The 23,570-nt window shown below is 37.1% G+C and overlaps 1 protein-coding gene across 4 annotated transcripts in view; it reads left to right on the top strand.

Moving 5' to 3' along the window:
- Nucleotides 1-544: 544 nt before the first annotated feature.
- Nucleotides 545-23,570, top strand: part of RAB3IP (RAB3A interacting protein) — a 32,921-nt gene continuing 9,895 nt past the window's right edge. For 3 of the 4 annotated variants that reach the window (XR_008431194.1, XM_053944032.1, XM_053944033.1), the window contains exons 1-6: nt 545-608; nt 8,812-9,084; nt 9,286-9,547; nt 16,281-16,376; nt 18,847-18,924; nt 19,297-19,500. Coding sequence is in view for 3 of the 4 variants with exons in the window: in XM_053944032.1 (XP_053800007.1) it covers nt 8,837-9,084; nt 9,286-9,547; nt 16,281-16,376; nt 18,847-18,924; nt 19,297-19,500 (888 nt within the window). In the remaining variant the exon portion in view is untranslated. The remainder of the gene's footprint in view (nt 609-8,811; nt 9,085-9,285; nt 9,548-16,280; nt 16,377-18,846; nt 18,925-19,296; nt 19,501-23,570) is intronic. The other variant, XM_053944034.1, reaches the window with a different exon arrangement.

Genomic DNA, 23,570 nt, shown 5'->3' with positions numbered 1-23,570 from the left:
TGGAGCTGGATCAACACCTATCCATGATAAGCAAGTGAGGCCTTTTATAGCTCTATATGTGGCCTCATTTCAGAAATTTTGTGCGTACAGTTCAGTCTTTAATTATGAAATTATAAATACATTAGGGAGGCTTGGAAAATTATTTGGAGCAGTGCATGCCTCATGAATGAAAATTGCTGGATAACCACCTGGCATATTTCTCATTTTCTCATTTTTATTTGCGCAATCCTGTGCCTTTGTTACTGCATACAATAAACACAGAATTATTAACTTGTGTTTTTCACGGCGACAGAACACTCAGAGTTTAACAGCCCTGTGCTCGCCTGCCGCTGAAGAGAAGCAATGTTTCAGTGTTTTAACTCTCAGGCCCAGGACACGAGCGAACACTCGCAGGCCCGGGCCCTTCGTTCTCCCGCCCCCGCCCCGCTCCCCTCACGGAGGTCACCCCCGCCCCGCCGCTAGGGGGCGGCAGCGGGGCCGCGCACACCTGCCCCTCCGCCCCGCTGCGGGCGCCGCGCCGCCCCGCGCATGCGCGGCCCGGCCCCACAGGTCGGCTGAGGGGACGCGGCGGCGGCAGCGGTGGCCGCTCCTCTCTCGAGGCTCGGCAGGTACGTGCGGCGGGGGCTGCGCGGCCCCGGCCCCGGCCCCGGCCCCGGCCCCGCCAGTGGGAGCGTGGGGTGGCTCCCCGCTAGTGCTGCTGCACCTGCTCGCCGACGCGTCTCCGGAGCCTGTGCCTAGGCGGGCGGAGCAGGCGCTGCCGGGAAGCTCTGCCCCTAGCCGGGGCGCCGTGACCGGGCGCGGGCTGGCTGTGGCGGCTGTGGGACTCTGCCTGAAAGAACATAGGGACAGGTGACGGCCCAGGCAGTGCCGCCGTGCCCGTCTCCGGCGGGAGGGCATGCCCGGATCCGTCGGGGCTTGCGTGGGCACAGAAGGGGCAGTCGGCGGCAGGGCTTGTCCGCGACTCCGGCTGCGGTCGAAGGCAAAACTGGGCAAAAGTAGGGATTACCCCGGGAAGGGCCGGGAGCACCTGCCCCGGGGGTGGCAGCGGCGGCGGACAAAGAGCCATGGCATCGCCGGGGCCGGCGGGTCGGAGCAGCTGCCGTGCTCCCCAGGTAGTGCCTGTGCGGGGCCATAGGGGAAGGGCGGCCCGGCGGTGGTGACCGAGACGAGGAGAGGAGGGATGCGAGAAGAAGCTGAGCTAGTGCGGAACGCTTCGTCTCCGCTCGCAGAGCTCTCGGCCGGCGGGGCGTCAGGTGCGGATCGGGAGAGCGCCGAAAGCGGCAGAGAGAGAAGCGGGGGGAGGGCCGGGCAGGGCCCCTTGTGGGGTTCGCAGATTTCGCCTCCCTCGAGGGGAGCCCGAGCAGCGTGGGCAGGGACAGGAGTGGCGTTCTGCGCTGTGGGACTGTGGGGCTGCGCTCGCTTGTAGCTTTTGTGGTTGCTTTATGATCTGTCGAGCAGTATTGAGGGCCATACTTAGTCGCCGATAAGTGGTCTTGTAAGCTGAAGTAGTTAAGTAGCATATTTGGCTTAGCCTTAATTTCTAATGTAGTTATGTTGGACAGTAAGACTCAGAAAGTAAATTTTGGTACAAGTTGATTTCAAGCGAGGAGCTGTGCAGAAATTTGTGGTGCCAGAGTGCTGATGCTTCAGTCATTCCCCGAGGGTCTCAGGGCTTTGGAATTAGGAGAACAGTGACCAAAGCCTTAATGATACCCTCAGAATTTGTCTTGCTGACAAAAAGCTACAGTGTTTTTATGACTTTGAAAGTGTTGTCTGTTTTGTTTGCAGATCATATACTAAGTTTTATGTATCTTGCTTTGTTTGCTGCGTTCCTTTTAAAGCATATTGTTAGGAAGTCTCAAAACAGTTATCTAAATAGATAAAATAATCTTGTGTAGACTTGCTGTAACTGAAATCATCAGCTTCTCTTTTGAAGCAGATGTAAGGTTATTCAGACTAGAAGTATGTATTGGCAGCTACCATCTATTCAAATATTTGTATTCCTCACTGTAGGGCAAAACCTGAAATCTTCTTGCTTTAATATTTTTATTGTTGTTTCTATTATAGATCTGCTTAATAAGTTTTTGGAAGGGTTAAAGTTTGGCCTTCTGTATTTGTCTTTAGGCAGTCATTCATCCGTTGTGCTTGGTTAATGTTACCTAGTAAGCAAAGAAGGATAAATAATTTACTGTTCTCATTATGCTTTTAATAAATAACAAATGGGAGTGCACCTCACAGCTGTGACTGGAATATCCATCTTGTTATGCTATATTTAAAAGGGGATTTTTTTTTCCATAGGAGAACAGAACAGTCCTAAGAAGCATTTTGATTATAGACTGAAGCTTTCTTCATAGCTTTTATTGATTTGGTTTAAAAATTCATGTAAAATACCAAATGAGATGGTCACTCACTGTTTCACATAGGTTTATGGATCTTCTCAGAAAAGAGATGTGTACTTTGGATTTTTATTTTTAAGATCCTTTTTAATATGGCATATAAAATATTGTCTTACTGTAACCTGTCAAGACTTGTATTAGAGACATCATTAGCACTAATACTCTAACCATTTTTTAATAAGTTAAGAAAATACTACTTTAAATGCATTTTCATGGTAATTTTACTGAAGTTCAAGTTTACTTACTGAATATTTTCAGTGTTAAGAGAAAACGAGAGGGTCTTTAGGTCCAAGTCTTGGCAAGAACGACACTACAGTCATTGTGATCAGGTTTAAACCTGAGATGGGCTAGTGAAATTGTTTCCAAGATAAGGCAGAACAATGCTCTGCTTTAAAAAGAACAAGAAGTTCTGCAAAGAGAATAATATTTTCATTTTAATTAACTTGGTTTGAGAGTCTTTGTGAACAGAACGGCATTCTTTGAATGTTTGTTTACAATGAAAGTTCATTGTATTCTTTGCCTTTGCAAAGCACTGACTTTTCACTCTAGTAAGAGGTGTACTATATACCAGACTCTAAACCATGTTTATTTATAAGTTTCACAAGCACTTCATAAATATAGGTCATTGAATCTTGAGCGCTGCTTGTTTCTGTAAGAGAGAAAGCAGCTGCTTTCTCAACTATTAGTTCTTTCTCAACTAATAGTTCTTCAACTATTTTTCTGGTTGAAGATATACCTAAAATAAAGTTTATAAAAGAGATTTTTTTTTATCATCAGTTCATCAAAAATCCTTATAACTTCATACAATCCAAAATAGACTATGTTTATTTAAAAACAGTGCAAAATAGTGTTTTCAATGCATAAAGTGAGAGTAAAAACAGACCCACATCATAGTATTATATGACAACACTAGAGGGAATGCAGTAGAAAAATATTCTTATGTTAAACCAAGGGTGTTTCTGCTAGCTGTTAAATTCTGTAAACTTGCCAAACTTACACCTTACTGTCTTGCCTAATTTATTATTTGTTGGTAAATACATGGTGTGAGATCACTTGAAAATAAAAGTAGAATATGTAAAGACTGGAGTAGTCCAATGTTTTCTTTCCTCTCATATCTTCCTGGCTCAAAGAAAAAAAAAAATAAAGAAAAAAAATGTTTTGTTTTGGGTTCCTGGAGCAGAAATTTCTATTACAATTGCAAGATTTTGCAAGGACTGGGAATTATTTTTTGCAAACCTTAAAGGAATTCCTATGCCAAACCTTGAATTGTGTTCATGCAATCAACTGGCTTTGATAATGGTATTTAAACTTGCTTGAAATCTCTGGCAAAGCTTAAATATAAAACAGCTTAGGAAGAAAATCTACCACACTTTGTCCTGTGCCTACATCACTTGAATATCTTGTACTGGATAGATGTAATTGAATTCATTTTGAACTTGAAATTATTGCCCATATATGCCTTACAACAATTTAAATTTTAAACCACCTATTTGCATCTGATAGGTTTGAAGTAGCAGTACTTAACGTAACTGCTTCTTTAAAAGGTATTCATTAATCCACTATTCTTAATTCCCTACTGAGTTCTTTAGGGTTTAAAACATAAAACATTCCAGGCTCTAGAATGCCACATATTTCAAATTTTTTTTTTCCTAAGCTGACTGAGAAGAATGCAGGCCCAGTGGTGGGCTAATGGCAGTTGTTTTGAGGAAAAATCTGCTTTCCAGACCCCTCCCAAATCAGCTGAAGCAGATGTTGGAGTCTAATAAATGAAGTCTTTGAGACTCAGTTGCATATTAAAGGCCTGCTGCATGGAGGTTAAACCACAGTGGCTACTGGGCCACTGTATCTCTAGTTAGTATCTTTTGATAGATACTAACTAGAATTGGCACTTGGTGAAAATGTTCAGAGGTGTTAACTTTCTTCCTTAAGGGATTTTATTTTTCTTCCTACTCGAGCAGGTAGTCATTCTGTTATGATTGTACTCTTTTACTATTAAAGCTAAAAATGGGATTACTGATGTGTGAAATGTTTGCTGTTGGCATTGCTTTTAAATGCACTATAGCAGTCAGAAGATTGTTCAGAGTTATCTTTGAAGTGTCTGGTATTCAAAAGCAATCTGTGAAAGACAAACTCCAGAGTTTGTAGTAGGTGGTTTTCAACATCTTTTTTTTTTCAAAAGGAAGCAAACCTTAATAAATTGCTGCCTTTCAGGGAGCTTTTTAGTATTTAGTTATTGAATGCTTTGATTCAGACAAGTGGTTAAACCTCTCTTAGACTTAGAAAAATTAGGTTAAGCATTTTGGTTTGACTGTTGTTAAAAATGTTTGTGGTTCTCAATTTCTGTTAGAAGTTTTATGAAGTGTTAAACCAACTGTTGTTAAATTAGTTTCTTTGTAGTACATTTTAGTTTACTGTTAGACAAAATAGCAGATTTGAGCATAGTTTCCTCATGAAGTTGTGGTTAGTCAGCAATGCAAGTGTGGCAGCGAAGAGGTAATAAAAAGTGGCATTTCGTAAGCTCCCTTCAAATTTGCATTATTTCCAGATAATAGCATAAGGAAATGAATTATTTTGTTGTTTCATCGTGATTTATTACAGTATTTGACATTTTTTTATGTGAGGCTAATTGCATAGCATCAACTAAGGAAAAAAAAAACACGTTTAGTAGGCGCTAATGTGATTCCAAGCCTTCACCTTATGTTAATGTGGTAGAAGAAATACTAAGAACATTAATTATTTTATTTAACATCTGAGCTGCCCTGAAATGTCAGAATATCAGCTTTTGTTCACAGTAGCAGAATTACTACTACAGAGTGCTGTGTCAACAGTGTGTGGTTTTTTTGCACACAGTCAGCTTGGCTCCTAGTGAAGCTCTCAGCTTACCATTTACTTCATGTTCCTTCACAGCAAGGCTGTTCGCTGCTGCCTTAGTCAATAATATGAATCCTTCCTGCAAGCCTTAAGGAAGCCTCTAATCTTTAATGACACTGAAATTTAATGTGCATTTTTAGTCCTTCTCCTTTTGGTTACCACTACTTTCCCAAGAGAGAGCTTTTAATTTTACAACCACCTGGCTTTTTCCGTGTATGTTTGGTTTCATTAATGTGTAATGTGTCTTCAAAACAGTGTTGGTGGGTCTTGAAACTGAGATGCTTAATATGGGCTCTTTTGTCTTGTCTGGGTGGTGTACCCAGCTTCTGCCTGCTCGCTGCCTAAGGAGAAGTAATCTTGGGAAAGAAAAAAGTTGTGAATGAAAAGAGTTTTACACAGATGGTTTACTTATGAGTGCCCATTTGACTATGGGAAAAATATAGCTGAGGGACTTTATTTTCAGCTCTTGTGTAACTTTAAAAACTTTTTTACTTCTTGTATCAAAAATAACTTGTTTTTGGATAGCTGAGAAATTATGCATGGATTTATTTACTGTTTAGGCTGAGGTCAATATTTAATGTATAAGCATTATACATTATATATATACAGAGTGATAGTCTTGTAAATATCCTAATCTTTTTGGTTTGGACATTTTTTTTTTTCTTTTTCTTTTTTTTTTTTTTTTTACTGTTAAAAATACTGCAGGATGTAGGCAGATTAGGTGGAAAAGCTGTAGAAAAGAGTTAAGTGGAACATTTCTCAGAGGAGTTGGACCATGTAGGTAGGATAGATTCCTCTCATCCATCCCCTGAACATACTATTTTGCTAGGGTAAATTGATATGATGGTCCAGGGGGACAGCTAGAAGTGCATTTGAATATTTGAAAGATAAAAGTAGGCTTTCAATTGTTTTTTCTCTGTGTGAGCCAGCATGGCCTTCTGGGCTTCAGAATGTAGACAAACTTGTGTCTGTTATCACAGATACATGGAATGGTGCATCTTTTAACCTGTTGCTTACTTTGTGTACTTAAAGTATTTGCTCCAGCCAGCCCTAAGATTTGTACAGAAATAGTAAAATAAATGAAAAAACAACTGAGAAGCTTTTCTTGAACCTTTTTTTTTCTATTCTTGGAAAAGGCTAAGTAGTATTTAAAAAAAACCCAGTTTTTTTGAAAAAAAAACCTTGCATAGCAAAGTTCAGGCAGTGATACTGGTGATATGAAATTCCATAATATCTCTACTGAATATCAAGGTAGAGTGTGAGTTTTAAGAGTGACTAACAATGACTAGCGTCTTTCAGAATTCAAATAGAAACAAGTCAACAGCAGGGAGTGTGTGGCAGAAGTGTGTTCCTGTTTTGGTCTCAGGTGGGTCTCAATTTCTGCTTCTGTTGTGTGGATTTGAGTGCACTTTCCTAGGTGCTGTAGAAAAGGCAAGGTATCCAGGCAGCCCTTCTGCATCCATGTTCAGAGCCTGTGTCTTTTGTTAGTTGTGAAGACTGGAATCCAAAGAACTGGGAATTTTAAGTGGCAGGTTGGTATTGTTGCCAGTATAATGGTGCTGGGTATGGTTGGCTTGGTGGTCAAAGAAGAGGAAAGTGGTGGGAACAAAGAAAGGGAAACTCTGTAGATGTAGCCCTGACTTTGAGATCTGCGACATGGATATTTTTCCACTGGTGTGTGATGAACTATAAAGATGGCAGTATTTTAGCTTATTAAATGTAAAACAATTATGTAATAATTGCATTGTAGAGCTGAAAGCATTCTTGAAATTAAACTTTGAAGAAATGTCCTGTAGCTGGGTCAGTTCCTTAATTTTAATTTGTCTACTTAACAGGCTTTATCATCATGTAGAGCATGTAATTATAAGACTTCTAATAGTTAAGGACTATAGGGAAAACAAACAACAATATTTGCCAAAGTTACTTAAACTCAAAAATAAGCTTTTCACATGTGTTATAGGAAAGCTTCAAAGCCCAAAGCTGTGGCAGTGTTTTTCTGTGTTAATCATATTTGTGCAACTGCTCTTGATAGTTCAAAATAAACCAAATTTCTGCATAAAATTTTCTGCAGGAAAGGAAGCCAAAACAAAAATGTTCCTTGTTGTTTCTTAGAGGGGGGTGATTTTTTTCTTTTTTTTTTTCCCTTTCCTTTTTTTTTTTTTTTTTAGCAATTAACATATTCTTGCTGTCTGAATGGTTGAATTTCTCCCACATGTACCTGCTGATGTGTCTAAGCTCCTGTTTCACACTGGTGTATACACACCACAAACCTTGAGATGCAGAACAGTTTTGAATAGTGTTCTTTGAATTTAAGGTGACTAGAAAGTCTTAATTTAACTAAAACATTACTGCATATGTAATTTTGGGATTCTGTTCTTGATGTCTTCCTGTGTGTTTTGTGAAGTAGCTAATGAAGTGGATGTATGTGTAAGTTGATGGCATCCTCTCTTCATGTTTATGACCATCATCTTTCCATCTTTCTAGATCTTCTCCCTGCCTTGTCTTTTCAAGTGTAGGATCCGAGCAACTTTCTCTATAAAATACAATGTATTATTTTATTTAGATTTTGTTTTTGCACATTAGGTAACTTTTTGAGCACTTTCTCTCTTCTGTATTTATGTAACGTGGAAAAGGTTTTTTTTTGGTTTCTTTTTTTTTTTTTTTTTTTTTTTTTTTGTTGTTTTTTTTTTTTTTTGCAGTGAATAAGTTTAGTCAGTGCTAAGTAATTCCTTCACAAATTTCTTCATACTCCTTCTAAAATACAGTTTTGAATTATGCAAAAATTTTTGTCATCTCTGAGAAGTTGCTGGAAAGTAGGACTTGTAAAAATCATGTATTGTACATGTTTTCTGTTGATTTTATGAAAAGCATATGTAATTAAAAAATAAATTGAAAGATTCTCAGTGGAATTGCCAATTCATAGTACTTTTTACCTACAATATATTTTTTGTATACTTGTTCACAATTGTCATGTTCACTTGATCATGTGATGTATTAAATATACTCCATAATACTTCATGATAAATCTTATTGGCGAAGTCTGTCATTTCAGTTAACTGTTAAACGATCAGATGAGTAATTGAGCCAAAACCACTGTGGACTGTAATTATTTAAAGGTTCACTGATTTCTGTCTGTGATTATTTGCTTCATTGAGATGAAAAGTGAAAGTTTTAGCTTTAGAAATTTTTTTTTCTTCACTGATTCCCAGGTCTACTCCTCTTTCATGAATGAAATATATTTGTTTTGATATGAAACAGCTCTAGATTATATTAAGAATGACATTGTTTTATGATACAGAGTATGGTCTTCATCATCCCATTTAGATGCAGAGTCTGCTGTTAGATCTTCTGGACTCAGCAGTAAAATGGGTGGGAAAAAACATTTTTGGTGGTTGAAGTTGGTACTTTTGCTGGAGTAGTCCACAGTTTCTATTCTATCACAAAGTCTTCTGAATATATTTGAGTGGTTTTAAAATTCAAATAGCTGTCAGATGTATTTAAGTATTTCCTGTTTACTTTCTGATAATGTGATTATTTCCTTTAGGGATTCATATAATGAGGCTTTTATTATGGCCAGTGACCCTTTGGAAGGCTTTCATGAAGTGAACCTCGCTTCACCTACTACACCAGATCTTCTTGGAGTAAATGAGCCAGGGACTCAGGAACAAACTACCTCACCCAGTGTAATCTACCGACCACATCCTTCTGTTGTGTCCACACCAATCCAACCCAATGCATTAAATGTTTCTCACCTTCCTACCCAACCCGTTTATTCATCTCCCAGACAACTGAATTGTGGAGAAGTATCAGGTGTCAGGTAAATGCCAAGTGTATTTTTATTTAAATTGTTGTTGTTTGTTGCATATAAACTATTTGCTTCATTAAAGATACAATTTTAATATTATTTACAATGTTGCAATATTAAATTGTGTCCATAACGATCTATTCAATATCATTACTGCCATTTCTAAACTCTTAATGTATTATATAAATAAAATTTATATTGCTTTCTTTCCAGCATCAATGTTACCGACGCAGTACTTTGTTCTACCTCTGGACCCCAGAGTGGGTCATTCAATCACAATAATGCCAGGAAGGAGAGCAATAACGTAGAGAGAGAGCTTTTGCAGGGTACTACAGTAGCAGATGTTGCTGAAGGAAATGAAGATATTTTTGGGTTGAGTACAGACAGTTTATCTCACTTACGGAGCCCATCTGTACTGGAAGTAAGAGAAAAGGGCTATGAGCGATTGAAAGAAGAACTTGCAAAAGCTCAGAGGGTAAGGTTCGTTGTCTTGTTTCCTCCCTCTTTTTCTCTCTTCAAAGAGTTTTTAATATTGCAGAATGATAGATAGGCCAGAGGTGCACTTGAAGTCTGCTCATTTCTTATCGATTTATTATGATGTAATTATTTTATGTAAAATTTTCCAAGTGCAGTGCTGATGTCTTAGAATTGTTCTTTGATAATTTTTTTTTTTCCTAGTGGTATTGCTGCTAATTAACCATGGAAGCTTTTGCTGCAATATCTGGTTAAACACACTCTCTTTTTGAAATGTAGGCTTTCCTTCATTCTGACATTTGAGAATAGGAGTAATTTTCTGTCATTCTGTTGTTACTGAATAAGTATTTATGGACACTGGTTATATACCTTTTGAGTCTTCTTTCCTCTAGAGTTTAGAAGTGTAGCATGTGTCATGGAATTTATAAATGCTTTAGAAACAGAAGTGTTTCATAGGGGAATGCTTGCATAGGAAAGAAGCAGTAAAAATGCCTCTGATGTTCTTTAGAGTACTGTTACACTACACTTCAAATTGAATATGGATACCTTTGAAGACACTGTGTCTCAATTCATTAATATTTGTAAAGCGCTTTGTCTTGTTTAGATGGATGGTGCTATATAAATGCAAAGCCATTATTTGTCATTTTAACATTTCTCTGTGCTTAAGTTTTTGAGTAGATTTTGTGCTATTTGTATCTGTGCCCTTTCTTCTCCTCTAGTGATTCCATTCTTGTTTAGGTTTAAGCTCATCTTGTGTTTGAAATTGCTACCCTCTGTTTGTTACCTTATCTTGTTGGATGCAGTCATCATTACTGTCATAGTGAACCTTAACTATGAATTTCTAACATTGCTTTTTCTGTTGTTGTATTGCTGAGTAGTGGCTTTCTTTGCTAATGTGTGTTTGCTTAGCTTTTGACCACTGAAAGAAAACATTAACCTGAGCTAAACTTGAGGACCTTGCATGTGAATATATAATCCTAGCAGTTAAACTTGGAACCCTAGAAAATAAGAACAAATTAACATCCAAACTTTAGAAAAGCTCTTCTTTACAGTATATGAAATTACAGCTCATGTACTTGAAAACCACAACTTGGATGTGCTACTGATAGCTTGGAATGATATAAAAATCTTATTCCACTGTATGCCACATTGTCTCTTAAGATGAAAATGTTTCCTATTTCACTCTAAAATTTGTTAAGACTGTTCTTAAGGAAGTGGCATGAAGGCTGCTAGGACATACTTAACTGCATGTTATATGTTTTCAAGCTCTTTGTGTGGTCTTAACAGAAGCAATTTAGCACTAACTTGAAACTGTTGATGTCAGAGTTCTTGCTAATTCTCAACGCTTCATGTGATTCTTATCAGTGTTATACTGGAGAGGTTACTTGCTTTGCTTGTCTTTCTAAACTTGCACTGTTTCAGAATTGTGTAGTCACAGAGGGATCTGTACAGACTGTACAACCGTAAACTCTATTCCTTCCATTATACCCACTTTCTTCCTCTTCCTGCATGAGGACTACTTTTTCCTATCCCTAACTCATCTCTGGTATCTTTCCTCCAAAACTCATGGCTGTTCATAGTGCTGTATATCCTCTCTGTGATATTCATATGTCATGCAATCTTTAAACTTCTGTTTCCAAGCACACTTCTGTTGATGAGTACTCGGTTCAAACCCTCTAGGGATGTAATGAATAGGTGGTGTCTTTGGTTGTCTTTTGTGTAATGGCTTTAAATTCTCTGTAATTCTCTGTGCTGTTTACTAGTGAGAAAAATGAGAATTAGAATTTGCACTTGAAGCTTATTGAGCCTGGAAGCTTTACAGGCTACAGAGAGTGAACAAAGTAAATGCAAATTTGCTATTTTGCATTTTTCATTTGTTCCAAATTTCCTGCTCAAACTGTGTGCTATCGTACTACACATTAAAGATTGTTTTGAATTTATTGCAGTTGTGATCACAAAGGGAACTAGAAAGGAAAATGAAACTTTAAAGTTTAGGGATACACTGATTTTTTTTTTTCCACTTTACTTGGAGTGAAACATTTTTCTTAAAGTGCTGTCAGTTTTTTTATATTAGATAATGTATGTATGCCATGTAGTTGTTAGACATTTCAATATGGTTCCTGAATAAATTATTCAGTGATAGAATAAGTATTATATTTTTGATGCTTGTGTGTAAAAAGAAAAAAAAAAGTATTTCAAAAGTTTGTGTCTTGATGAGAGAAAAATACAGTTTCTACTTCAGTCTAAATCAGTTGCAGCATCAGATCCTGTCATAAGATTGGCAGGAAGGTTGGGTCAGAGGTTAACAGCAGTGCTGCATTCTGTACTAATGGGGCATTTACAATTTTACGTTTGCCTTAAAATGCTCCCTTAATTAAAATGACAGATTTTTTTTCAATCTTTGAGATCATTCAGATAATTTTTTGCTTATTTTTTCACTGAAGTCATAATTTTCAGGTATATTCTAAAGGTGGAGATGACTGGTGTTTGCTTTAGATCATCTGAACCCTTCTTGTTTCACTAATCTTCTAAAGCAGCATCAGGGAAATTGAGTAGATATTAAAAAGCTTAGTGATTGTAATGCCTAGGACCCCATGTCCTCATGTCTCTATGCATTTGTATTTTCTCTGCCATGTTTGCATTGAGCTCTTTCACTGTGGTTATTGGCCATATGTCAACTACATGTGGATAGCTTCCCAGAGAATAGTGATGGTATTTTGATACATGGTATTTCTTGACACACAAATTTAGTGGAGTCCGTGGGAGGGAATACTTTTGCTTGTCATCTGAGTTAACCAGCATACTGCATGTGTTTTGGATAGCTTACCTGTAGTTTCTGAGCTTTAGCATTTCGTAGTCATGCTTTTCTTGAATTTCTGTGTGATTTGACCCAAACCTGTTTCTTGGTCAAACAAACTCATGTTTTAACCCTCTTTGATGAGGAAGGAGCAGTCTGCCAGAGATGATGGTAACAACATGTTTGGTTTCCATGATTCCCATGATCTGTTAGAGTAAGATCTGTACAATTAGTAACAAGTAAAACCATGTTTGACTTTCTATGATAAAATGTGAATAAATTATATTTTCCTAGTAGAGTAAAATTGATTTGTTTTCCTGTGATACAGTAATTCTTGTGAAAGAGGTGATAGTATAGAATGTACTGTCAATTTCAACATAGTTTGAGAGCCTGATTCTCAGATTTGGAATTTTCTTTCAAAGGCTTTAATTTCTGTTTACATTTTTCATCTCAGAAACAAACTGAGTGTTACAATTTGATCTTATGACATCAGATCTGTAGTAAAACATAATGTTTTAAAACTGCATGGATTAATCAATAAACAGGTTCACAATAACTACCCAGGAATTCCAGTGGTACTATATAGTCCTATTCAGCATTTAAAAATTTCTGTTTTCTTATAAGTTAAGTATAAAAATGAGGGTGCATTGGAACTGTACTGAAATGTGTGCTTTAAACCTTTAATAAAATCAAGTTGCAGTTGAATTGTAAGGTCACAGGCTTGTGATGGTTAAAGATGTATTGGTACTCTGAAGGTGTTCTAGCAGTTCCTGACTGTCTTTGATGAAAGTTTCCACACCTTATATGCCATTGCAGTGCATTGTAGGCAGAGAAATTTTCTCAGGCGAGTAGAAAGAAAACTACATGAAAGCAAAATAGAAACATCTTCACCCACACCATAAGATAATTCAATAGTTTGTGAAATGATAAGTTCGAAGGGAGATTCTGGATCTTCTGTCACATTATATCACTCCCTTGTGAATCTGGTTGCAAAGGACTGATTTTTATGTAGCTTTTTAAACTTGTGTGCCGAGTGAAGACCTGTCAAATAGGAGTGCATTTAATAGAAGTACTTCTTTGACAACTTCAGAATTCAACAGTATCCCACAGTTCAGAATTTAGGTGAAACCTGTAGAAAATGTTCTTTCCTTGGTATTATGCGTCTAGTTCTGACTTGGTTAAATTGCTGAATTAGATGTAGGATGATTTTCTTCCTAAAAGGTAAAGTGTGAATGGTTTTGAAACAGTAATTTGCAATTCTTATCTCATGGGTTTTTTTTAAATACCCCCCCCATAGTCTGAGAAGATCAAAGAGAAATAAACAACAATATGACCCTTTGATACAGGCTTTTTTTTAACTGTAAGATTTTTTTTTTCCATGCAAGGTAATTTTTTTTCTTGCCTTCTGTAAGTGTGTTCTTCGCGTGCTTTAAAATAGTTCCTCATCTTCATGTAGTTACTTTTTCAGAACAGTAATGTGTAAAGGACTGCAGCATGAATGGTTAGTCTAGCACACAGCGTTGTCTTTTCTGCTTCTTTATTTGGTATGTCTGGGAAGTCTGTAGTAATGCCTTTAAGACACAGGCAGTAGTAATGTTTCTGATAACTGCTAAGCTTTTTGCTTTGGGCACTCTTTATTTCTGCCCTGCTTAAAAAACCTGAGCTTAAATTTGCTTGACAAAAATAATGTCTTACATTATGCTTCTCCTGATCCATGTCATGGAAACTTGCCTAGTGTTTGACAAATCCAGCTAAGCAGCCATGTGTAGTAGACTGCCTGGTGTTGTCTTTTTGTTTTTGTTAATAAACTTTACTCATCTGCCTAAATTTTAATCTAATCTCTCCTAATCTTTCCAGTTGCAGGCAAAATGTAATTATTGAAAGCAAGTAGTTTATCAGTAGTGGTAGGTGAACCTGGGGTTGTTTTACTTGCATTGCTAGTTTGACAGCTCTTGACTGAATATTGACACAAGCTGCTTTTAAGACATACGTAGCATTATCCTTATAAATCAGGAAAGTAAGCAAAAGGAAATGTTGATGTTTCCCCTGCATTTATAGGAAAAGTTCCAACTTTTTTTGAGCTTTAAGCATTTTGCATCAGAATATTCTGTTTCCTCATTAAGAACCATACTTTATATGGGAAATGCTTTAAACCAACACAAAATAATTAAATTTCAGCCCCCCCCCCTTTTTTTATAAACCTCTTTCTTTTTCCTTTTTTTCTTTTTTTTTGTGATTAGCTTTTTGTATTCATTTCTACTTCTCATGCCTCATTAGTAGCTATTTTCCTGCTGCCTTTGCAGGGTTTTTTTTGGAGAAAGAGATAGGTCACTATGTGCAGAGTAGTAGCTAACAAGTAAGATTTGAATAGAATTTGAGAAATACCATGTTTGGAAAAATCCCCATCATTTAAGTGGTACCTCACAAAATAGCTGCATATTGAAACAAAAAAATCCAAATGACAAACAAGCTAGACTAAAAATCAATCAAAATGTTCAAAATTAAAATCAAATAAAAGAAGGATAGAATAATGTCTTTGTTACTAAATGATTCTAGAAGAGTCCCTAAACTCTTGTCCAGTCTAGGACCTGAAGTCAAACAGGACCCTTCACCTTACATAAAAATCTATTGCCAATTTTGCTGCCGAAATTGAGAGCAAGACCTAATACCAGCATGCTACAAGGCAAAATGCTGTTTCCCACATAGTTGTATGCAACATTACTTCAGTCATGAAGACTTTAGAGGAAATACTAACCACCTTCCAAAAACACAAGAGAAGCTGCCATTTGGGCCTTTTTTTATGACTCTCTTGTGACTGGCCTCCCACAGTTTTCTGAAGGCAGTTATTTTTCACTGGCTTGTGGAGGTTTTCAGAGCAAATCACTGCTAGATTGTATTTGAAATCTTTAACCTACTAGTGACAGTCTTTGGTCTTGCATTTCAGGAACGATGGCAGTGTAATACCTTTCTTGTCAGGGAAAAGTGAAAAAAGAGGAGATGGATGGGGATGAGAAGGGAGCTAGGGCCAAAAAGAGTTTGAAAGGTCAGAATTGACTACTTTTCTTTCATTTACTTTAGCTCTACATTCTTCTCTTTCTGCAAGTGATTCCAGGGTTTAATGGATACTGAAGGGGAGAAGTCCTTTCTTTCAAATTTCTTGTCAGCCTTTTTATACTCTGCAGAGTACCCCATTATACCCTCAGTACCAATGAGATTGGGCGTATGTGACCAATATACTGCCAAATCTCTGTTAAAATCTTACCGTTAGACATGGTTAGACATTCACTCAAATTTTAGTGGGGTGGACACTAACATTTTCAATTTCATCAAGTTGCTTTAATTTTATTTATGAATCTGAATAAACAAGGGCAAGGATATAATTAAAGGATAATTAATTTTAGAAACATTGTAAGTAGATATTTGGGAGACAGTCTTTATAGTAAAATATGTTTTAAGATTTGTTTAGAATTGCAGATTGTCCTGAACCATTGCTTTTAATTTTTTTAATAAATTAATTTTTTTTAAAAAAATGATTTAACATATTTTAAGGAATGGGCAGATGAACTGGTGTTCTGTCTGCCCCAGTAATTAATTTGATCTATATTTTATGTGAATACAGATTTTTATAATTCCAGGGGGAAAAAAAAAAAGATTTTTTTACTTCAGAGTATTTTGGAAGTGTTGGTGTTTAGCTTAGGTATACATTAGATTGCCCTGGTATAATTCTGTACAGTAGGAAGAAGCAGCTATATATGCATAGCATTAATTTAATTGCTTGTAGTGTTACGATTACTATTTTGAAAGTCTTTGTTTAGCAAAGGTTTTATGCTCCTCTGATTATTTGCTTTTATTTTTTCCCCCCATCTCTTGTGGTATTAGCTTTAAAAGGCCAAATTACTACTCTAAGTCAGAATAAATAACTTTCAATTTTCCATAGGAGCTGAAGTTAAAAGATGAAGAATGTGAAAGGCTTTCTAAAGTGCGAGATCAACTTGGACAGGAATTGGAAGAACTTACAGCTAGTCTGTTTGAGGTTTGTTGGAGTCTTCGATGTGATATACTTAAGGGAAGCTGAGCCAGATGTTTTATGTAGAACCAATATATTGTATGCTGAATTTTTCTCCAATAAGTGCATAAAAGGATTTGTGTCCTGAAGACTTGGATGTGTTGAAGTAGAGGCTTAAGAGAAAGCAGCAGACTTTTCATGTAGATGCGAGACACCGTATTGAGCTTGTCAATCTGCCTAGACACAAAATGAAGAAAATAAGGGAAATAAATCAGCTTATTTTTTGGCATAACTATTTTGAGACAGCTTCTCTGTCTGACAACAAGGCTATCTAGATAAGAGCTAAATTTGGGGTTGCCATGGTGACTAAATAAAAAAAATAACGTAGTTCCAGATGAATGGAGGTGGCAAATACCTAACTTAACCATGCTTTCAGCTTCTGAATTTTGGCTCTGGCAGGATGTCACACCCACAGGTTTCAAAAGAAGTATTAGTGCTGAGTGATGCACCAGGGTGAAACCTGGTTACCAAGTGAGAAGCCTGAAATTTCAGTGGGACTTTTGCATTTGAGGAAAAGGCAGTAGTACTAGCAAAGATTGTGAGATTGTATTACACAGAAATAAAATGCTAAATCCAGGACTTGAAGTTGGATCAGTTCTGATTTTATCTTAGGAATATATATAGGAATGCTTTGGGCCTAAATTGTGGTATCTTTAACTGTCAGAATAAATTTCATAATCCATGGATGATTTATACATTTACTAAATTGTAAGTATAGGCTTTCAGTGTATGCATAAAGATACAACATTAGGTATGTTTTAGAAGCAGTGTTTAAGCCTATGACAGTGTATAAAAGTGCTTTTAAACATTCGAAAATCAAATTGCAAAGTACATCCTGGTAGAGCAAGGTTACTTAAAATATTAAGCAGTTCCTTTGTGTAAAAAAAATAAATAGAAGAGCGGAAGGGTATTTTATAGTATAAATACTTGTGTATGCTGGGGGGAGGGAAATGTCAGGCAGGTATTTTAACTGTGGAGGAATAAAAGAAAAATTATCAGTGAAATTTTTTATTTATGACATTGAATTGCTTAGAACAATGTGTCAGTTTGTTAAAAATGTCTTTGAAATACAGTTTATTAGTAATAATAGTTGGAGTTTGAATTGTCCAGACTGTTATAGGCATGTTACCCTAAATTTTCTTTTGTGGTTTGGTTTCACTTAGAGGCTCTAACAAGACCCAGTGGTGAGGTTTACTGATTTTTTGCACTGGGATCTGCAGCCCGTGAATTCATGTTTAATTTTGAATCCCACCAATTTCAGCAGCCATATAAATGGATATGCTAGGGCTTATATTGTTGCATCCCAGTGGAGGATTGAGACTTGTTTTGCACAGCTGGGTGCATATATTACATTATTACACTGTAATAGCACAGTAACATGCTTTGCTTTCAAAGATGCATCACTTAGCAGAAACTGCATGGTCAATGTTAAATGTATTTGTACACATTGTATAAATGTGTATGTTCCCATTCCTGCATGTGTCTTGTTACTTATGAGAATTTTACAAACCCATACTATACAGCTGTGTTGTATGCTAGTGGGAGCCAGATCTTTTGGTATGACAATGTATGAACTTTTTTGTTTTATTTATATAGTGTCCAGATGTGCTAGGCGCTTTACAGATATGAAAAGGATCCTATCCCAAGTAATTTGGTTGGTGGCTCTGATATTTCGATTTTGGTTGCCTTCAGTAAGTACCATGTGAGAATGGTAATTTGATCATAGGCACAAATTGCTGGATCAGAGCCTAAACAAATACATTATACAGACAAAAGGCTTAGAGTTATGAGGTAAAAGGATGTTGGAAAAACCCTCAGTCCTTTTATGCTTCCTCCTTCATTGGCTTAGCCTTGTTTCTTTACTTGGATTGTTTTATTAGTGCTTTTTCCATTCTACTTAAAAAATATTAATTAAATAATGAAGTGCTTTTATGCTGTTTTGTCTGTTTTATTGATGGCAAGAATTTAGACTTCACAGTTGTTTGACTGGTTCCTTCATGCCAAAATTTACAGTTGTCTAAAACTGGTTATTCTGGCTACAACAAGGGAGAAGTTCTTTTGAATGTGTTACTGTGTCTGTGTTGCTTTTGTTGCTATTGGTTGAGTCTTTCTCCTGGGGGTCAAGGAACTTGTCAGCCACCGAAGCGTGACTGGAGCCTCGTGTCCATGACAGGTATTGTTCCTGCTGGAGTGGGGTAGGTGGAGTTGCTGAATTTCTGAATTTGGGCTCAGGACCAAGGAGAACCTTAGTTGGCCACTGATGAATCAAAAACACAGATTTGTAGGGATTTTTTTTTTAACCTAGCTATTTCATTTCAGACTATTGCAAATGTTAATAGTCAACAAATAGTCTTCGTGAAGCAAAAGTTTGTCATTAGTTGTTGGATTTTTCATAAATTTGTGTGAAGCATTTACACTAGCTAAACATCTTTTATAGGAAGCACACAAAATGGTTAAAGAAGCAAATGTCAAACAAGCTGCAGCAGAAAAACAGTTAAAAGAAGCACAAGGAAAGGTGAGTTTTTTCCCAGCTTGTTTGCTTTGTATTTTTACATGGTTTTAAATCTGAAGTGTGAATCATAAAGATATAGGTAGAGGATTACCTGTATACATTTTTGGAGTATATACTCAGTTTTGTGTTGCTTGACATATTCTTAGCGAACACCCATGGGCACGGTGTTTCAGTGTCATGTCAGCCAGCAAGGTGCATAGGAAGCCAGTGCTACTACAATATGTAATTGCCTAGGCATCTGTGTGTTAGTACTGTTGGAAGATGAAGCTTGGATTTGCAATGAGATAGCTGGAGAGGTTTTTAATTGATTTAATGTATTTATAAACTAATATACGTTTTGTTTGTTAATGACTTTATTCCCCCCGCCCTGTGAAGATTGATGTCCTCCAGGCTGAAGTAGCAGCACTGAAAACACTAGTACTGTCTACTTCACCAACATCTCCAACTAAGGAATTTCAGTCTGGTGGAAGAACTCCTTTTAAGAAAGGCCATGCAAGAAACAAGAGTACAAGCAGTGCTATGGGTGGCAGTCATCAGGACCTTACAATGATGCAGCCAATTGTAAAAGACTGTAAAGAGGTAATGTACAAAGATTGTTCTCTTTTTGCTAATAAACTGGCTTTATTGTTTTTTTTTATTCACAATAAATAGAGTATATCTTAAATCTTCATTTAATGCTTACTATCTTCATTCATTTTTCATTAATGAAAGAACTTTCCTTACATACCAATAGGTGGTGATTTTTCCAAGTCTTATTTACCTTTAAATCATTAAGGGAAGATGAGATAAGATTTCAAATATTGAAATTGCATGTGGTGATGAAAAAACCCTAAACAATAAATTAAACAATATAACTGAATGATAGGTCCTGGTGGCCTTTTTATGAAGTCCATCACTGAAAGTTCATAAACTTTCATAAGCATTGTATAAGCTGTCATAGAAAAGAGGAAGAGTCATTTTATAGATCAGTAGTGGGTGAAAGAGGCCAGGGAAAAGATGAAATCAGTAATTTATTAGAGAACAGATGCTGAGTCACTGGAATCCTGAGGCCTGTGTGGGTTTTTTTTCTTTTTTTTTTTGTTTGTTTGTTTTTTGTTGTGTTTTTTTTTTTGGTTTTTTTTTTTTGTTTTGTTTTGTTTTTTTTTTTTGTTTGTTTGTTTTTTTTGTAGGTTGGGGTTTTTTTTTTTGTTTGGTTGGTTTGTTTGCTTGATTTTTAAATCTACTCATGTCACTGAAAATGGAGAAATAATGTGGCAAAGGGTTGGTACTTGAGTCCTTGCAATGGTAGTAGCAAAAAATGACCAAAGTGTTGAGAAGGAGCTTATTTTACTGGATGGTTAGTAAAACAGCAAATGAAATGCAAAAATCAATAAATGAGAAATGAGGCATTTAGGAAAAAAATGCAACTGGCAAGCTTGCAGTTATGAACTTGGCAAGAGCTACATTGTGCTGGAAAAAAACCTAGTGTCCTTGTTGATCATTGTCTGAAAATCCCATCTCAGTGTTCAGTGATGGTCAAACACCTGCAGAGACTTCGGAGTTCTTAGGAAAGGAATAATTAACAAAAGAAGTAGTATTGTGCTGCTGTATACACATGCAGTAAGAGTGTTTCTGTACATGCAGCTATGATATATTCCTCCCAGAAAGGACACTGAAAATAGTAGGAAGGGTAACATAGGTGGTCAAACCTAATGGAAAGATTTCTGTGTAGAGATACTTGAGGTAGAAGAAAAATCTCTGCAATCTCAGGTGACATGGGGAAGATGAATGATGAACAACTATTAATGAATTAATGACAACTCTGGAAGCTAAAAGGAAAATAATTTATAGTCAGTACATAATGAACCATCGTCACAAGGAAGCAAGTTTGAAATACGTTCAAAAGTAAAGTCATGCCTCTGAAGATACGTAGAAGATAGATAATGACATTTGGCTTAGAAAGCTTCTTTAGCTACAGACTGCTAGAAGTTTTGAGGCTGTAAAAGAATACGCATCACTATTCTTGCCCTCAGATGTCTCTTCAGCCAGTTCTGTGGCTGCTGGCTATTGTCAGAGGGGTAATATGCTGACTGGATCTTTATACTTTACCAATATAGCTGTGTTTGTACTAGACACCATTTTACTATAAACCTAGGAAATTAAGGCATCTTCTACTTGGTGTTTCATACTCAAAAAAATTCAGATTATTTACAACCTACTTGCCCACTTTCAGTGGTATCCACGATTTTTCCTTACTAAAATGGAATCCTTGTTGCCCTTCAGAAAAGGGAAGAACTGGAATGGAATCCAATTACTTTGTAAGCATCACATCAAGGTCATGACTCAATGAAATTTTTAAGTGTTGGGCAAGAGTGAGAGACCAGAGAAATCTGTTTTGTCTCAGTTTCTCATGGAGAGAAGGCAGTGATTGTGGAGAACATGCTGCAGGAGAACCAGTCTGCCTGACACTTTTCTTTAGTTAATTCACCTTTTTGTTGGCTGCATTAGGAGACACTTCAAGGCTGCTCAAACTGGTGACTTTTTCTTCCAGTGACGGCCAGGGAATCACTAAGAAACACATGGGTTTTCCACCCACTGGGACTTGAGTATTTTTATTTCTCTTCTGAGTGGGAGTATTCAATGGAATGTAGAATGGGGTGAAGAAAGCAAGAGTACCTTTGGCATGGTAGCTAGGACATTGTTTTAAGCAGAGGATGCATGCCTTCCCAGCTGTTCCTGTTATCTAGTGCTTTGTCATTTTGTTTACTGGCTTTATTTGTAGCTGCTCTAAGGTAAATTTTTTTGCATTTCTGGGAGCTTGGGTCTGAAACCCTAGTTCAATCCCCTTCTTGCTAGTTGTTCGTGACACTGAGTTGTTATTCTTTGGATCTTATTCTTCTGATTTTGAGTGACTTGACTTCTAAGGGGGGTCAAGAGTACCCTTGGTCAGGGCTGTGTATTGGCCCTGAGCCAATAGATTTGGGCCCTTTAGCAGAGTCTACCACCTGGAGCTTTGTGTTGTGGGATGGAGCTGGGTGTAAATACAGGTCAGCTCTCAGATTTCTTTGTGGAATGTAGACAGAGTCACAAGGCTGTCCACCCTAAATTGCAGTGGACTGCAAAAAAAAAGCTGCCAACATCCCAGAGAAATATTTCCTAGTATGTGCTAGTAACCTCTAGGATAAATCAACATGTCTAATGAATTCAGATATTAAAAAGATTAAGATAAGCTGCCCAGATCTCAAGCAGACAGGTGTCATTCAGGTGTCAACCAGAAATGTTGATAAATGCATCAGTGTTGTTCAAAGAGCTGAGATATTTTGCTGATGTCATATTTACTGTAATGAAAGCATGAAAAATTTAACTGGAATTGTTATTACATTTAACTTTATATTTAATTTCAGGTAATCAAAACTTGGATCTAGTGAAAGCATATGTAAAGGCAGGGAGGACATACACACATATCACACATTGTAGATTGACAAGATCATCAAGCTATGGTCACTGAACAATTTTTCTCAAGGCAGCTTCTTTATAAATTGTAGGTTTAGGTAAAATTGAGTAAGTATAGAAAATAACCAAGTTAATAAGAAATGCATCTTGATTTCTAGAATTCTAGAGTACAAATAAAAAAATTGATGTTTTTCTGCTGGTATCTCTTGATTGTATTAATTTTAAAGCCAGATCTGAGATGGGTTTAAATTATGGGAAATGTTCCTTTAAGGGAGCAAGTTACACCTATTGAATTCCACTTGTGCAATGAAGTTGGTGGCTTAGCAACCAGAACACTTATGGATTAGCTTAATTAAGATAGTTGTTCCTGATTGTACCTGAGCGTAATGCAAGTGGCTCTAATGAAAAACAAATTTTCCAGTCTAATTTTTGTAAGTTACTTTTCAAGGAAAAAAAAAGAAAAGAATAAATTTGAAACAAAACCCGCTGAAAATGATGAAAGAACTCCCTATAGCATGTATGTAAAAGAATGGCAAAGTACTGAGAACTCAGAAGGGGTGATGCATGGGGAATGAAAAAGAGACTGAGGGTGGTTCAAAGCAGCATACTGATCTTTTAAATAGGATTAAAAATCAACTTTTAGTATGTGCTATTTCTCCATTTCAATATCTTATTTGTATTGTTTTTTCTTTAATTGTACAAAATTTTAAATTCACATCCTGGCTTATCTTTCTCCTGCAGTGTACATCCTTTCTATAGTTTTAGTTTTAGGAGTATAGGCCTGCTGTAGTTCAGCAGACTGGAGGTGCTGAAGCAGAATGTCAAAACCAGTCTGGGACTGGTGCTGCATATCCCATTGGGTCTGGAGTTAGTTTTATATGTTGGATTAGGAGCATGTGTCAGAAGCACTCACCCCCACTCTGCTTGGAGCCCATGAAAAGTCTTTCTCAAGTAACCCTAAAGCAGGTGATGTGCTCTGGGAGCACCTCAGTGTGCTCTAGCTGTTAGTGGGTAGCAAGCCCGTGGGACAGACTGCCCCATAATGCAAATAGATTTTTAATAACAACCTAGTACCCATCTCTGGACCACCACACTGGGTAGATACCATCCTGTTGCTAACTGATCTCAGCCTGGAGATGACAGAACACGGTGTTTTCAAAGCAGGTACAATTACTTTTCCTAACACAGAACATAGTTCTTCCGAGCATGATTTAATA

This window comes from Vidua chalybeata, chromosome 5 (assembly GCF_026979565.1).
Source record: "Vidua chalybeata isolate OUT-0048 chromosome 5, bVidCha1 merged haplotype, whole genome shotgun sequence".
In the NCBI taxonomy this organism is placed as follows: Eukaryota; Metazoa; Chordata; class Aves; order Passeriformes; family Viduidae; genus Vidua; species Vidua chalybeata.
Note: the sequence above shows the minus strand (reverse complement) of the source record. Positions and strands in the feature narration are given on the sequence as shown.